General features: G+C 34.9%; 1 protein-coding gene across 1 annotated transcript in view; it reads right to left on the bottom strand.

The window, feature by feature from the left end:
• LOC129744441 (cGMP-dependent protein kinase, isozyme 1-like) overlaps positions 1 to 15,523 on the bottom strand; it is a 120,934-nt gene that overhangs the window by 588 nt on the left and 104,823 nt on the right. The window contains exons 8-11 of the mRNA XM_055736956.1: positions 13,734 to 13,997; positions 13,218 to 13,669; positions 350 to 513; positions 98 to 283 (exon numbers count right to left, since the gene is read on the bottom strand). Of these exons, the coding sequence (XP_055592931.1) occupies positions 98 to 283; positions 350 to 513; positions 13,218 to 13,669; positions 13,734 to 13,997 (1,066 nt within the window). The remainder of the gene's footprint in view (positions 1 to 97; positions 284 to 349; positions 514 to 13,217; positions 13,670 to 13,733; positions 13,998 to 15,523) is intronic.

A 15,523-nucleotide genomic window follows, 5' to 3' on the forward strand; every position in this document is an offset into this window, starting at 1 on the left:
CATTCAAACAAAGCATTTCAACGGCGTGTTTTCCCAGAATTTTTCTCAAAAATATTTCCCAACTACAGTAAAAGTTGAAGTTTCAAAAAAAACCTACTTGTGCTTTTTGATGTCCTGAACGCCTCCCCTCTGGTATCCGAGCCGCTCCGAGGGGATATCTCGACAAAGTCGTTTGATCAAACTAATTGCCGATCGGGACATATATTTGGGGAAATTCACCATATCGATGCCCTTCAGAATAATATTGTACGTTTTCATGGGATCCGACGATGCAAATGGAGGTCTAAAATGAATAAAAATTTCCTTCAATAAACGATTTCAATTGGCACCTTCGCAAACCCAAACTTACATTCCAGTGAGCAACTCGTGAATCAGGACGCCCAGAGCCCAGCAATCCACAGCCCGATCGTGACCCTTGTTCAGTACTATTTCCGGTGCCACATACTCCGGAGTTCCACAGAAGGTCCACGTTTTGTTGCTATAGCCGATGAATTTGGCAAACCCAAAATCAACCTAACATTTAAAAAAAATGCAATTTAGATATGATTTTTTTTAAAAAACATTTGTTTAGAGTGAAACGCATTCATTTCAAAAGTTATGTCTTGCCACAATTTAATATTTTTTTCAAAGAATACGATTTCAGGTTTCGGGTTAGCTTTTGTAACCCATCTTTTAACGATCAATTCAGTGCAGCAAGTGATTTTTTGCTTTTAGTTACGAGCAAAATTCAAGATACAAGTTCGGCTCGGTTCGGTAGTAACACCAGTGATGTCAACCTTCCCCATTTTGTATTGTTCTTCGAGATACGAGTAATTTGTGCGAGTAAGGTAGAGGAACGAATGAAATTCGTATGTCGAGGTACCACTGTATCTGCTATAATATTATTTAACACGTTCGTCGTCACGCTCATTTTGGTAGTTTTACTAGCTGGGCTCAAAGAAATTTTAAGAGAGAGAAAGCAAAGAAGGAGAACTCCCATATTTGAAACGTGTGGCGAAGCTGAGCGGTAAACTCAAGTAAGAGAGCGTCACACGCTTTTTGATGTGACGGGGCCCCCCAGGAAATACACCCGTCACCCGAATATGGGTGCCGTGGCGACGAACGTGTTAAGACAAATTTGTGGTACAATTCAACTATCAAAGCCACCGTCGTTTGTATAAGAAAAATCACAATGAGTTCTTCATCATTGTTCTATGTACACTAGGGTGGCCCAAAATTGCACTATGTCTGGGATTTTGGGGGCTCAAGCTTCAAATGATAGCTTAGGGCGTAAGAAACAATATTTTATATGGCGGCAGCTCAGAAAAATGATGTTTAGAGGTCACACTGGTTCAATTTTTGGAAAAAGACAATTTTTTCGAAAATTTGTCCTTATAACATTTTCAGATCTTGAAAAAGTATCAAACATGTGTCTCTAATATTTTTTTAAATTTTCTTTATAATGTAAGTTTTAAATTAAAAATTTATTGGGACTGTTTTGGACTCTCAATTTGTATATATGATATTTTAAATTACACAATACTATGGATTTTTGTAAAAAAAATAATTGAAATTATCAAAAAAGTGTACTTTAAATTAAGACTTTTAATCAACATTAAATTCAAAAGATGCGCGACGTTATGATGTGCAACTTCGCAGAAGAAAGTGTATAGCTATGACTTGTCGTTTCAAAGTAATTCAAGTTTCACTGTGGCAAAAAGTCACAATTTTCAAATTTTTGCTTAGAATTGCTTCATATTACCATGTGGATGAGTTTCGAGCAATCTAAGAACCAAATAAACTCCTGATATCAAAATGATGAGCAACATTGCAGAAGAAAATTTTTAGCTATTACTTGTCGTTAAAAAGTTATTCAAGTTTTTCTGAGTGAAGAAGTCACAAATTTCAAAAAGGGATGAATCATTCTAAGGGATGAAATCCCCGGAAAAAAAAACAAATTTCAAACTTTTGCTAAGAATTGCTTTATATTATGATGTGGATGATTTTCAAGCAATTCAAACTTTTTAATCCTTTTATCGATTCTTGAATCAGCAGAAATAACCATGACAAATTTCTAGATTTTTATTTTAAATTTATTTAGTGGTTGTAGCCAAAACACATCCACCAAACCGTCACCCAAGTATGGGTAACACGACCTTCAATCAATAAAAAAATCTGGAAACTTGGAATGGTTCTTTCTGGTGATTTAAGGATCGAAAAAAGGGAGAAAAAATTTGATATCAGGAGTTTATTTGGTTCTTAGATTGCTCGAAACTCATTCACATCATAATATAAAGCAATTCCAAGCAAAAATTTGAAAATTGTGACTTTTTTCCACAGTGAAACTTGAATTACTTTTAAACGACAAGTCATAGCTATACACTTTCTTCTGCAAAGTTGCACATCATAACGTCGCGCATCTTTTGAATTTAATGTTGATTAAAAGTCTTAATTTAAAGTACACTTTTTTGATAATTTCAATTATTTTTTTTACAAAAATCCATAGTATTGTGTAATTTAAAATATCATATATACAAATTGAGAGTCCAAAACAGTCCCAATAAATTTTTAGTTTAAAACTTACATTATAAAGAAAATTTAAAAAATATTAGAGACACATGTTTGATACTTTTTCAAGATCTGAAAATGTCATAAGGACAAATTTTCGAAAAAATTGTCTTTTTCCAAAAATCGAACCAGTGCGACCTCTAAACATCATTTTTCTGAGTTGCCGCCATATAAAATATTGTTTCTTACACCCTAAGCTATCATTTGAAGCTTGAGCCCCCAAAATCCCAGACATAGTGCAATTTTGGGCCACCCTAATGTACACCCACAAATTCGACTCGACTCCAATAATGATCTCCCTTGAAGGTGGAATTATCGGCAAAAGATTCTATACAAGACCGGCACTACCAAGCTTTTCCATCGCTGGTGTTGTCTTCCCAGGGCAATCGCATTGCCTATGTCTGAAAGAAATCAATCAAAACATATCCCATATCCCATTACAAGACAACGCAGGATGGAAACAATCAACCAATAAGGAAATTGTCGAATAATGTGTTCCCATTCCATTCCCATTTCCATCTTATTCCCATCATAGTCAAAGGAGGCTGAAAAAAATTCAATGGCCAAACTCAGGCCAATGCTGTGCGTTTTTTTTTTATCGGGCGGTGGCAGAAGGATTATGACAAAAAACTATCATATAATCTTTGATACAAAACACTTTTCACGCATAAATAGGCATTGAATTTTTGCAACCTCTACTGTGGGTGTAAAAATACAAAACGTCGATTATTTGTATTTTCGGGCTCAGATTTCTACGTGATTCTTGATGCATTAACTACCGTTCTAAGCAAGAATGTCCCATGTGACTTTTGGGTCATTTTCACTTTTTTACTGTTCACTTTCACTTTTTTTCGGTGTTAACTTTCGAATAAAAACACAAATAAGTATACTTTTGTATTAAACTTATACGAAATTTTCATCAAGGTGGTTGTTTCTATGTTGATAGTTCTACGCAAGAATGTCACACTAGAGAAAATTCTATGAAAAATGCAAATTTTATCAAAAAATTGCAGTGTCCGGCACAAAATCGCTAATCCGCTAATCGCAAATTAGTCCGCTATCTTTCGGTTAGCGAATTTATTTTCTCGCTAAATTTTTCTTCAGCTAGCGGATAAGAAAGATCTGTTAATTTTTAGATCCGCTAACTGAAGAACGCTACTTCTTTGGCAGTAGACTTATAGATCATAAATTTAACATCATTCATTTTCGTTAAAGATTGATTTCAGAAGCTATTCGATCTTGATTTTGACTTGAATCATAGGAATAAGCGTCTTTTTGAATTGTCTTCACTTGAATTTATGTCTGAAGCATAAGCCTTCTTGAAATATAAAAGAGACAAAAAGTTGTGAAAAATTGAAATTTCCAGAACAAAATAAATAAACAAATCAATCAATCTTTTGAGTATTATTTTCAAAAAAGATGAAAAAATATTTCGGGTGAAACGGGTTAATATATTGAAAAATTTGATTCAAAAGTTTTTCCTTTTACTTTCCACCAAATACGCTAACTTAAACTAATGGCGTATTTTTTTTTATTCCGGATTTGGCTCTGGATCCGTCAGAATAAAAGAAACGACTTGAGAACGAGCGCAATGTTTACATGCAGCTGTCATTTTGTTCTCCCTTCTGGATTTCTTCACTCGGTTCTTCACATCCGGATTGCCTTTTTTCGTGTCCGGATTGCGCCGAACAGCAGATAGTACGATTTTGCATGGCTGAGAGGTTCAAAATCGCGGCAATAATCATTTTCCCATTCATCATTTCAACTGTTTTGCTTACAGCCACAAACAGCTGTTTAATGTTTTGACAACAACGTTGAGAGTGTTGGTGAACTTCTCGCGAAACTGACGTTCTTCTCAGGGCGACTCCGTCCGTTTTTCGAGCGAACCTAGGTTGCCTCTACACGGTAATTTCAAATTATTCAAAGACTGATTTGTTTTGGTTCAGGAGTCGCATCATATATGAAGAGGAAAACAACTGAGTGAGAAACCTTCAAAATTTTGAGTTGTTTTCATCTAGCGAGTTTCAAATCCTGGGACTTAGCGAAGACGCACACTTTCTCGGGTAAAATAGATGAAAACAACTCAGAGCGTTTGAAAACAAAAGTTGTTGATCGGACGGAGACGGGTAAAATTTTAAAAACTTGTTTTTATTTATTTATATTTGAATATTTTAATCCCCTCTAGGTTGGTTTTAACTGGGTGTGGGACAGCTTTTCGCCACTGGAATAGGCGGAAGTACCGGCTAAACATGAGGTCTTTTCCTGCCGGGGAACAATAACCGTCGAAATCTTATCTCAACTGGGCGATGAGAATGAAGAAAAGTTTTGCGATAAAACGAGAGGAAATCGGCACCAAGGGTGACGAAGTCGCAGCTGCCAAAATACCCAAAATCGAAAAGACAGCACGCAAAAATGAACGCCTCCCAGGATTCGAGGAAAAGGAAAAAGTAGACAATAACAGAAAAACCGATGACTGAAGCACCAGCTGCTCCAGCGGCTCCAGCAAAACCACTCCCTAATTCAAGTAAGTAAATAAATTACCAAGAAAAAATTTTCAATAAGTACGTAGTTTCAACCAGTTTTTTTTTCATTTCAGCAACAGCCAAGCCGAGATAAAGTTGGACAGTGTCTACTTTTCCTAATCCTTTTCCATAGGTAAATTCCTCTACTTGCAGGAGGGGAACGATAAACCAACAGAAAAAATGCTGGTTGCATCTCGACGACTCCGGCGAAAAATAATGCAACGTTAAATAAAAGTTTTTTTATGTTTTTTAATTTGTTATATGTAATTCATTCTTAATTTAACTTTTTTTCTTCAAAAAAATATTATCCCTTTCGGAACAGTGTCAAAAATTTATAAAACTCTGAGTTGTTTTGGCTCAGACTGTTCAAACGCCCATTTAAAATGCCTGATTGAAAACAACTCAGAATTCGCGAAAACCCCTACAATTCATTTCTGAGTTTTGCCGTTCTAATCAAAATTTGAGTTTTCCCAGTTTTGGCGCATTTTGAATAGTTTTCCTTCAAATCTGAGTCAATGAGAATTAGAGTGTAGTGCAATAAATGAGCACGATGGGAGTTATTAAGCAAACACTAGCGACACCATGTCCTCCATAGAAAAGTTTCGATTAGTTAGGGAGCTTTTGGAAAGCTTTTGAAAACGGCCATACATTTGTCCTAACTCCGAAACGTCAAAAAATTTACCTGGCAAGGCGGATGACAGCAGTTAGAGCGAACCTAGGTTGCCTCTAGTTTGCCTCCAGGTGAAAAAAATACGGTATAAAAGTGGACTGACGCAACTGACAGGGACAGAAATATTACAAAATATGTTCGAAAACTGCCCCTATTGATATCCTTTAACAACTTTTTTAGTCAATATTATAATTAACGATGGCTGCAAAATTTGTGTTTTACTAATCTTTCAAAACTTTCTACTATCATTTAGCGATAAGCGCTTTATTATAGATCGATAACTTTTACGCAACATTTATCGTAATAATTAGCGATCGCTAACTGAGCAAGTTTAGGGGTTTAACCCCCCCCCCCCCCCCCCCCCACCCATGAAGATTTTTTCCGAGTAAAATTTTCAAAGAAGTAACAGAAAATTACTTGATGTTAAAATGTATTTGAAAATAAGTCAGAAATTTTTCTCGCCTCCCGCGGGATTTAGTCTTTAATCACCTTTGGCTTGAGACATTTTGATCTACGATACTCTTCGACGTTTACGAATTGAAACTAACTTTTTACAATTCAATTAATCTTTTATATAGCAATTCAAAACTTGACATACATAAACCCTACCTCGTCTTCAGAATTGGTTTTTATTAAGAAGTGTAACAGAATAAGAACAGAGTTTGAAACGAACAATTTTTTTTAAATGGTTTGACTTGAAAAGAAGTAAAAAGTATTTGAGAAAACTCAAATCAAAAACCTATCATTCAAAAATAAATGTTTATGTGAATTATCAACTTTCTTCAAGAATTCAAGTATTTTTGAGTTCTGCGAAAAAAGTTATAGAAGTTTTATGTTTTTTTACTATTTTTATTAAGCAAATTTTTAAGAAGTTTTAAACTAAACTGAATTTTAGATATTTTTAAGAAAACATGTACTCTTTTTGCAGGTTTCAACAAATGTGTTAAATGAAATAAAGTTTTTTTTACACTTTCTACAGTTATGTCAAAAATACTTGTAATGATATTTCTCCATTTTTTTAATTGTTGAATTTTACATTTTTTAGATCATGCATAATTTTCATCATAATAATATCCCTTTATTGGATGAAGAATCAAATTTTTTATTATATGTAGATTTGATAATTAATCAGTTTTCAATGTTTGATTTTACTTAAAACTGATAAACATTAAAACTCCTTATCACCAAAACTCAAAGTGTTCGACCAAATTTGATAAAAGATTCATGTTCATAACGCTATGATATATATCAAATCAATCATTAAAAAAAGCACCAAAATGCTGTTGCCTTGAGTCATCAATTAAATTATGTAAATTCTTATGGTGAAACGTGTTTATTAAAATTAACCTCCTGAAATTTTTAAAAAACTTATCTTTTTCATTTTCATATTTTGTTTAAATTTTCAAATAAATTAACGGGATTTAAAAGTACAGCTTTTTTTTCCAATTCTTCCATTAACTCGCGAATTTTTTAGTCAAAATAATTAAATTTTTGGAATAATTTTATCAAATTTGTATTTTTTTATTTTGAATTTTTGTGTAATTGACACATAAGCCCTTAAGTTTTAATTTTTAATAAGGAAAACAAAGTATCAACCTTCTGTTCTTACCAGGACCCAATATTTCTATCGAAAGTAACAAAATTCTCAAGCTTGTAATTTTAAACTTTAAAACTAGTGATTGAAAATTAAAAAAAAAATCATCAATTTTTTCTAGATAAAATCGTCTTTTATGAATCTATCATGATTTTTAAATTAATTTTTCAAAGTTTGAAACATGATTTGCAATAGTTAGCAACTTTAAACTTAATTTTAATGCAAAATGTTAGTTAGTTAACTTTGTATTTGCTTTGTTCTTACAATATTTTTTGTATCTTGGAACTGTTATCTTTCAGTTTTCATCAGTTTTTGTTGATCATTCATGAAATTACCCATTTCCCAACATTTCCTTGTAAGTATAAATGAACATCAAGTTATTATTTTGAACATAAAAAATGAACTATTTAAGCTATTTATTTTTCTATAAATAGGTTTTTTCTCTGACTTCTTTCACTGGCATTTTTCAAATAATATTAAAAATATCTATTCTTCTTTTTATCAAATTAAAATAAACCATCAATCATTGAATAAATTCTTCAATGTGCAAATTGGTTTTTTCAGTTTTCAAACATTCACATTTTTAGATCGCAATTTTTGTTAAAATTTATAATACTACAGCGAAATTTTTCAATCGCTTTTCAGTTGAAAATAAAGAAAAGAATTTTAAATAAGATTAATATAATTAACAATTATTATCATTTTCCTAAAAACTAATCATGGTTAGTTTTTTACCTGATTGAATATTTATTTAAGAATCCAGATTTCCTTTAAGCTCTGTGTTTTGGAAACGTTTATTTTAAATTAGCTTAGAAATTCTTTTGAAACAAATTTCCAGTTCAGAATAAAGAACATAATTTTGAAAAAAAATCAATTACTTACCGAAAATTTGAAACTTTCTTTCTGGTATGATTTGAAAATTTTATTTTTATTTTATCAGTCCAATTTATTTTTTAGTTTGTGTGATAATCATGAGTGAAAAACGGTGTTAGAAATTTCTTTCATTTTTGTATTGTTAATTTTTGACATTGCTATTATTTTTAGCTAAATTTTAAATTCGAAAACCCCCTCCCATGGACGGGTCCTTCGCACGGGCCTGAAAGAGGAACGTATTTCTAAAATTACGGTTTAGCATGAGTTTTTGGGAAAGCCGTGTGACAGTTTTTCGTAGAACTAGCATCGGCATGCGTTCTGATTCTACGCAAAAGTGTCTCACGGAGCATTTTTGGCTCTAATTCGCTGTTTTTTTTTGTAGGAAATGTATTTTTTTTTTTTTTTGGCGGAAAACATTGTAGAATGATTAACTTGATTGAATTGTCAGTGAATTTTTAGTTTGAGAGAAAAATTGGAAATACATATAGCTAATATTTCAATCGCGTTTTTCTCGTTTGCACGTTTTTCCACATGGAACAATCTTGCTTAGAACGGCAGTTAAGTGAATATCTAAAAAAAAATGATTGCTTGTTGTTAAAAATTGTTCAAAATTGATAAAAAAAACTTTTCAGACGGGAATAAATAAAGTTTGAAGTATTTCATGAAAACTTCGAAAAAAAAAACAATATCCGAAAGATATAGAAAGACAAAAAAACCAATTTTGGAAGATGGGACTTATTTCACCTTTTGTGTTTTTGAAAATTGTTGGTGTGGTCCAGCTGCCAGAATATTGAGCCAAAATATCCGTATCTGGCCCCGATTGATTCACATTCCTCGAAATGTTTCAAAGAGATTTCACAGTTCATCATTTTTGCGAAGTTTTTTGAGACAATTTCATCAAAATATAATTCAAATACGACTTGAACGGGAGTAATACTGAAAAATGTGAGCCGTGCCAAATAAACGAATTATTTAAAAAAAAAAAACTACTTGAACGTGGTTGTTGTGAAAGTGGTATTGTAACGTTGAATTGAATATCTTATTTTGAACTTTCCTCATCGATTAGATTTTTCCAAATTTTGGAAAAATTGCTTAGATTTTTCAGTTTTTTTTTGGAGAATTTCCTGACTTGGAATGCTAACTGGACAAATGCAGGAATGATAATCCTAACGACAGATTCATTTACGACATTTGTATGGTTCTGTGCATCATGATGTGTTGTCATTCATATGTCATTGTTTAATTTAAATTATTCCTTTTGAGTTTTTATAGACCATAAGTTGATAGTAAAATACTCTAGGAGACTTGCGATTGCGACACATAGGGTTATTTTCACTACCAAACAACTATCTTCATATTGTGGAGTTTGCTTCATAAAGTAAGAAATTGAAAAATTTCGTTAATGGAATTTTGAAATTTTGCCCTTTTGAATTTATTAGCTGAGATTTTGAGCTTCTTACAAGAGCCATCTCGAATGCCCGGGGCGTTGCCAAGTGGTTTGATACGCCAAATATATGTTAGAATGTAAACCTTGCTAAACATTTTGTTAATTCAACTCATATCTAATATTTTAAGGAATAATTGGAAAGAAAACGATATTTTCCTGAACTTCCAACTTCTGTTTCCAAGAAAAAAAAATTAGAGCATAAATCTAAAAAATTAAATCTGAGTACATATATGGTTTCCAAACAATAGAAAGCGATTCCAAAACTCAATGAATTATGTATTTTATTCACGAAAGCCTGTTTTTAGATAGGAAAAACATCTTAATGGGGGGGGGGGGGGGGGGGGGGTGTGGGTCTAACGAGTAAAAAAAACACAATTTTCACGATTTCGAACACAATTCAATTTTTTTGCATTATACAAAGCATTGTTAAAAGAACATTTAGAATTTTTTTCGTAGAAAAATATTGAAAAATGAGCCGGTGACGAAGCACTTTCGAGGATGCCTTTAAGAAAACAGGATTTGCGGTGGACACTGTATCTCAGCACAGATTCATCTGAAGTCAAAAAATCATAGCAAAATATTTTTAATAGATGTTTTTCTGAACCCCAACGATTTTATTTAACTTAAAAAAAATGTAATGAATTTTTTTTTGGCTGTTTGAAGTAAAAACTACAATTTTTCACGAAAAAATCCGCCTTTTTTATCTGTAAAATCACCCCAAAGTAAAAAAAAAAAAATAAAAGAAAAACGTTGGGATCTGGTATCTTATATGTAGAAAATATGTTCCACATTTGAAAAGAATCAGATAAGTAGTTTTCAAATGACGATGTCCACGGACTTTAAAAAAGTGCTTTCGAGAAAAACGCGTTTGATGTTTCTGCTCTTGCTGTCTTGCAGTATTAGATAGGAGGAGATAAAGGCATATAATTTCTACAATTTTGCTTCAATTGAATTGAAAATTTGACACAACATTCTTGAAATGTTTTACAACAAGAAAATAAAATAAAAAAAAAATCGATTTTTTGAAAGTGGGAGCTGGATTCCGATCCGGACGATCATGTGTGGACCACATCACAATGCTACGAATCATTACTGGAAAAAATCAACGAATTCCAGGACTCTCTTCTGCTGGTGTTCGTTGATTTCGAAAAAAGCATTCGACCGACTGAACCACGAAAACATCTGGCTGCTCTTAGACGACGAGGGGTCCCAGAGAAACTAGTCCATCTTATCGAAGCACAGTACGAGGCATTTCGTGCAAGGTCTTGCACGACGGTGTCTTGTCCGAACCAATCCCGGTAACTGCTGGAGTGAGACAAGGATGTATTTTGTCACCGCTGCTTTTCTCTCATCGTAATGGATGAGATCTTGACTGGAATGATTGACTGTAGACTAAACCGAGGATTGCCGTGGAATCCTTCATCAATTGAGCAACTGAACGACCTTGACCTGGCAGACGACATTGTTTTGCTCGCCCAAACACAACAAGACATGCAGAGCAAACTCGACGACCTCACCGAAAGCTCCAAGGCAGCAGGGTCTCCAAATCAATGTCGGAAAGACCGAGTCGATGGAAATCTACACAGAAAACGTTCCAATTTCGTGGTAGCTGGACAACAGGTTGAGACAGTGGAGTGCTTCCAGTATCTTGGTAGCCAGATTACGCCTGATGGTGGTACCAAAAAGGACATCGAAACCCGGATCAGAAAAGCCCGATTTGCGTTTGCGAGTCTCCGAAACATCTGGCACTCACGCCAGATCTTTCTACGACCTAAGATCCTAATCTTCAACTCAAACGTCAAATCCGTATTGCTGTACGGGTGTGAAACTTGGTTCACATTGCGGTGACGACGCGAAAACTGCAAGTTTTTGTGAATCGCTGCCTGCGGAACATCATCCGCGCTTGGTGGCCTGGCAACTGGATCTCAAACGTTGAACTTCATCGCCGGTGTCATCAAAAGGCGCTAGAAATCGAGATTCGGGAACGTAAGCGGAGATGGATTGGGCACACGCTGCGAAGAGATGAAAACGAGATTTGCAGAGAGGCGCTTGACTGGAATTTAGATGGGCATCGACGAAGAGGCAGGCCGAAAAGCTCGTGGCGGCGAAAGTCTATCCGCTGAAATCCGCACAGTTGACGAGAACCTTGGCTGGCAGCAAGTGAAGACGCTGGCTCCGGATCGCCAGCAGTGGAGATCTTTTATCTCAGCCCTATGCGTCGGTCAATCGGCGCCGGACCCTTAGGTAGGTAGGTAGGCCATGACCCTTTGCGCCAGAAAAACAAGACCATGCCGTTTTTCGAAAAAAAAAAACACGAACTTTCACAAACATTTGGAGACGTGTGGTCATTTTAGCGGATGAAATGAACATCCTGGAGCGAAAAGTTTTTTTTGACGGAATGATTTTCATGAGTATTGAGTACGTTTTGTTCCCAGTGTATCACCAGGGATCCACTTAACTTATTCGAAAATGTATGTGCTTTAGGTGAAATCTAAGTAAACCATAATTTGATTCTGCTTGCATAGGCAATCTTCTGCACGCCAGTATTTTTATTTGAGGATAATTATGAGAACTGGTCAAGTTATTGAACATCAAAACACGACTTGATTAAAATTCGAAAAAAATTTGACTTTTGTGCAGCTTTTGATCTGCCGAGCAGAAACTAGTGAACCTATTCTCTTCAAATTTTGTGCAATGATTCTTCACTCATACTGGCACGATCGGTGAAAAAATGGTGTTGATCCAAAGTACCCAAGTCAAATTCGAGCTGTGCAAAGTTGTGGATCACCTGTGCTACCATGGAAAGGAAAGGGTTAAAGGCGTTTTTTTCTGGAATTAATAGCAAAACAATATTTTGGCCCTTTTCAGAAAATTATTGGATAAATATTAGTAGTTGGATAAAAATTATCAATCTCGTAGTCAGCAATGATAAGGATCCATTAAGAAGAGGAATATTCCTTTTTGAACAATAGGGATCTATTTCACCCATAATGAACCGTTTAGAAATCTTTTTCTGAAAATAAGTTGAGAGTTTTCCATTGCTTCGAAAATATGGCATTATAAACTTCATATTACACTCTAACGATTGATATACTGGAATAAATTTTTTGTCATGGTTTTCTCATGTTAGAAGCATTATAAAAAGATCCTCAAGTCAAATTTTGTGAAATTTTTCGAACAAAGTTCAATAATTTACAAAATTATTTTGTTTAAATTTTTTGATCCAAAAACATTATTGTTTTGCTCCATTTGGCACATTTTATCAGAAAATTTAATTTTTATAAGACATTCCAGTTTCGAGATAGATCTAAGAAATCAAGTATTTATCCCTAGAGATCAAGTATCCTCGTTCTCCCCTATCGATGAAGGAAATTCACTAATTTCAATGGTTAATACGATAGCAAACAACCTTAACTGCCCATTTGTACGAAAACTGCGATGAAAGAAGCATTATCTGATTTAGGGTGTCACTCTTATCCGACTTTCCCTATAAGGTATTATTGTTTATTTTCATCAAATTTTAACAAGAACGAAAACGAACGAGAAAAACCAGCAACAACTTACCAATTTCACGTATCCTTTTGAATCGAGCAGTAGATTTTCGGGCTTCAAATCACGATACACAATGCCACGCGAGTGCAGAAACTCGAAGGCTTTCAACACACATCCGACAATGAATCGGGCAGTTCCATCGTCAAAGTTTGATTTATCTCGCAGAATCGTCCACACCTCCCCTCCCATGCAAGCCTCCAGCAGCATGTAAATGTACCGATCATCCCGGAAGGTTCGATAAAGCCGACAGATGAAGGGGCTGTGACAGGAAATCATAATCTTCCGCTCACTGTGCACGTGCTCCTGCTGCCTGGTATCAACAATGTGCTTCTTTTTCATACATTTGAGCGCATAAACTTGGACCACCGAACCCCGCTCCAACTTGACTAGCTCCACCCTTCCGAAGCCTCCAACACCGAGGGTTCCCACCTTGACCAAATCACTCATTTCCACATCCATGAGTTCTATAAAAATATTTAAAAAAATTGTAAGTATTTAAAAAATTCTTAAAGAAAGAAACAAACGAACCAGGATTAACCGAATCCAACGACATAGTTTGGTTCTCCAGGTTCCGGCTGGCCAGTACCCGCTGCTCGTCGCCGTAGTCCTTCTCGTGCAGCTCGCACAGATCCCCGATGTGTTTGGTGAATGATTCCCGGTCCAGGGTGAGACACTCGACCCCCGGGGACATCGCGATGATGTTGGCCGTCCGTTTTTCCTCCTTGATGAGTGCCTTCTCGCCAAAGTACTCCCCCCGGCCCAGGATTCGGATCTCTTCCTCGGTGGAGCATCCTTTTTTGTTATTTTTTTTAAGAGAGGGTGGTTGTTTTTCGGTTAGTTTCAAATGTCAAAGGGTGATGTGAAGATGTTTGAAAACATGAAAAGAAGGTGGTTAATTGGAGGACTATTTTATTCTGCACAGTGGAGGAAAACTGTTTTTGACGTGAGTTTGATTAGATCTTACGCCAACACTATACCTACAGGGGAAAATTGAAATTCAATTTGCAGTCGATGTTGGAAAATAATTTTTTCGACTTTCAATGTTTAAATTTTATTTATTTCAACTATTCAGTGCAAGGTAGTTAGAAAAAAGTATAGGTTCCAACAAATTCTTCTAGTTGGATTCATTTTTCATATTAATCAAGTTGGGAGAGTCACTGTTTAATGCAAGCCAACGAAAACAAAAGGTATTTACTATTCTAAATTAGATAAATATAATCTTTTTTTTGACTCTCTACAGGTCAGACTCGATTCTACATAAGCAATATCATGGCAGTAAGAACGGAAGGGGGGTGGGAGGGGTGATGTTGAGGATTATCTCCCCCCCCCCCCCCCCATGAGGGTAAAATAAAGTCAAGCAAAATGATCTTTTCGAACATCAAACTTTTAAATTCTTAATCAAATTTTGCTGAACGACTAAAATGAATCAAGGGTAACAATCTCTACTCAGAACTAAGGTCAAAACCTCAAAATCTTATCCCAAGTCCACAATTTTACTACAGATTTTCCAAAAATTTCTCACTTGATGATAGATATATGTATAAAGACAGTAGGGGAGAACTGTACAAGACGCACCAGCGAGGTAAAATGGCCCATGCCTTTCTTTCTCAAAAATACAATAACCTTTGGCTCCGAATGGTGTTTTTCTTCATTTTCATTGTAGCAAATAGGGCTTGTGATATAGCTCATTTGGCAAGTCTGTTGTCTCCTGAGCCGATGTCCGCGAGTTCGAGCCCAAGAGTAAACATCGAACACAGTTGTACCGGATAAGTTTTTCAATAACGATCCGCCAACTGTAACGTTGATAAAGTCGCGAATGCCATAAAGATGGTAAAACGACTATAATCGAAACAAAAAAAAAATTGTAGCAAATGAGCTGTTTCATCATTTTATAGATGAAAAGTTCACAAAAACGACTTTAATTCTAAGAAACAGAAGGATTAATGGATTCTTCCTAAAACTGGTTATTATTTTGGTTAACATATAAGGTTTTATGGTAAACCAGTCTGCGCTATCTCATCCAACTGCAGCTTTTCGTTATAACACTCGTATGCACTTTCGAATGACTATTAATATTTTATTATTTTTCACTAACTTCCCACAAATTTTAACAAAAATCAATCATATCAAAATTGGGGCAGAATGCCCGCAAAACCACGTGTTTTAAACTCAAATTTTGAATGCAGTTAACTTTTCAGAAAAACCAAATGTCGAAACAAAATGTCTTTCTGTTGATTTGCTGACTCCCAAATTACGATAAGAATGCATAATTATAACTAATTTCGTCCTTGTTTGAGTTTAAAAGGTGCACCAATATT

The sequence above is a fragment of the Uranotaenia lowii genome, chromosome 2 (genome assembly GCF_029784155.1).
Source record: "Uranotaenia lowii strain MFRU-FL chromosome 2, ASM2978415v1, whole genome shotgun sequence".
In the NCBI taxonomy this organism is placed as follows: Eukaryota; Metazoa; Arthropoda; class Insecta; order Diptera; family Culicidae; genus Uranotaenia; species Uranotaenia lowii.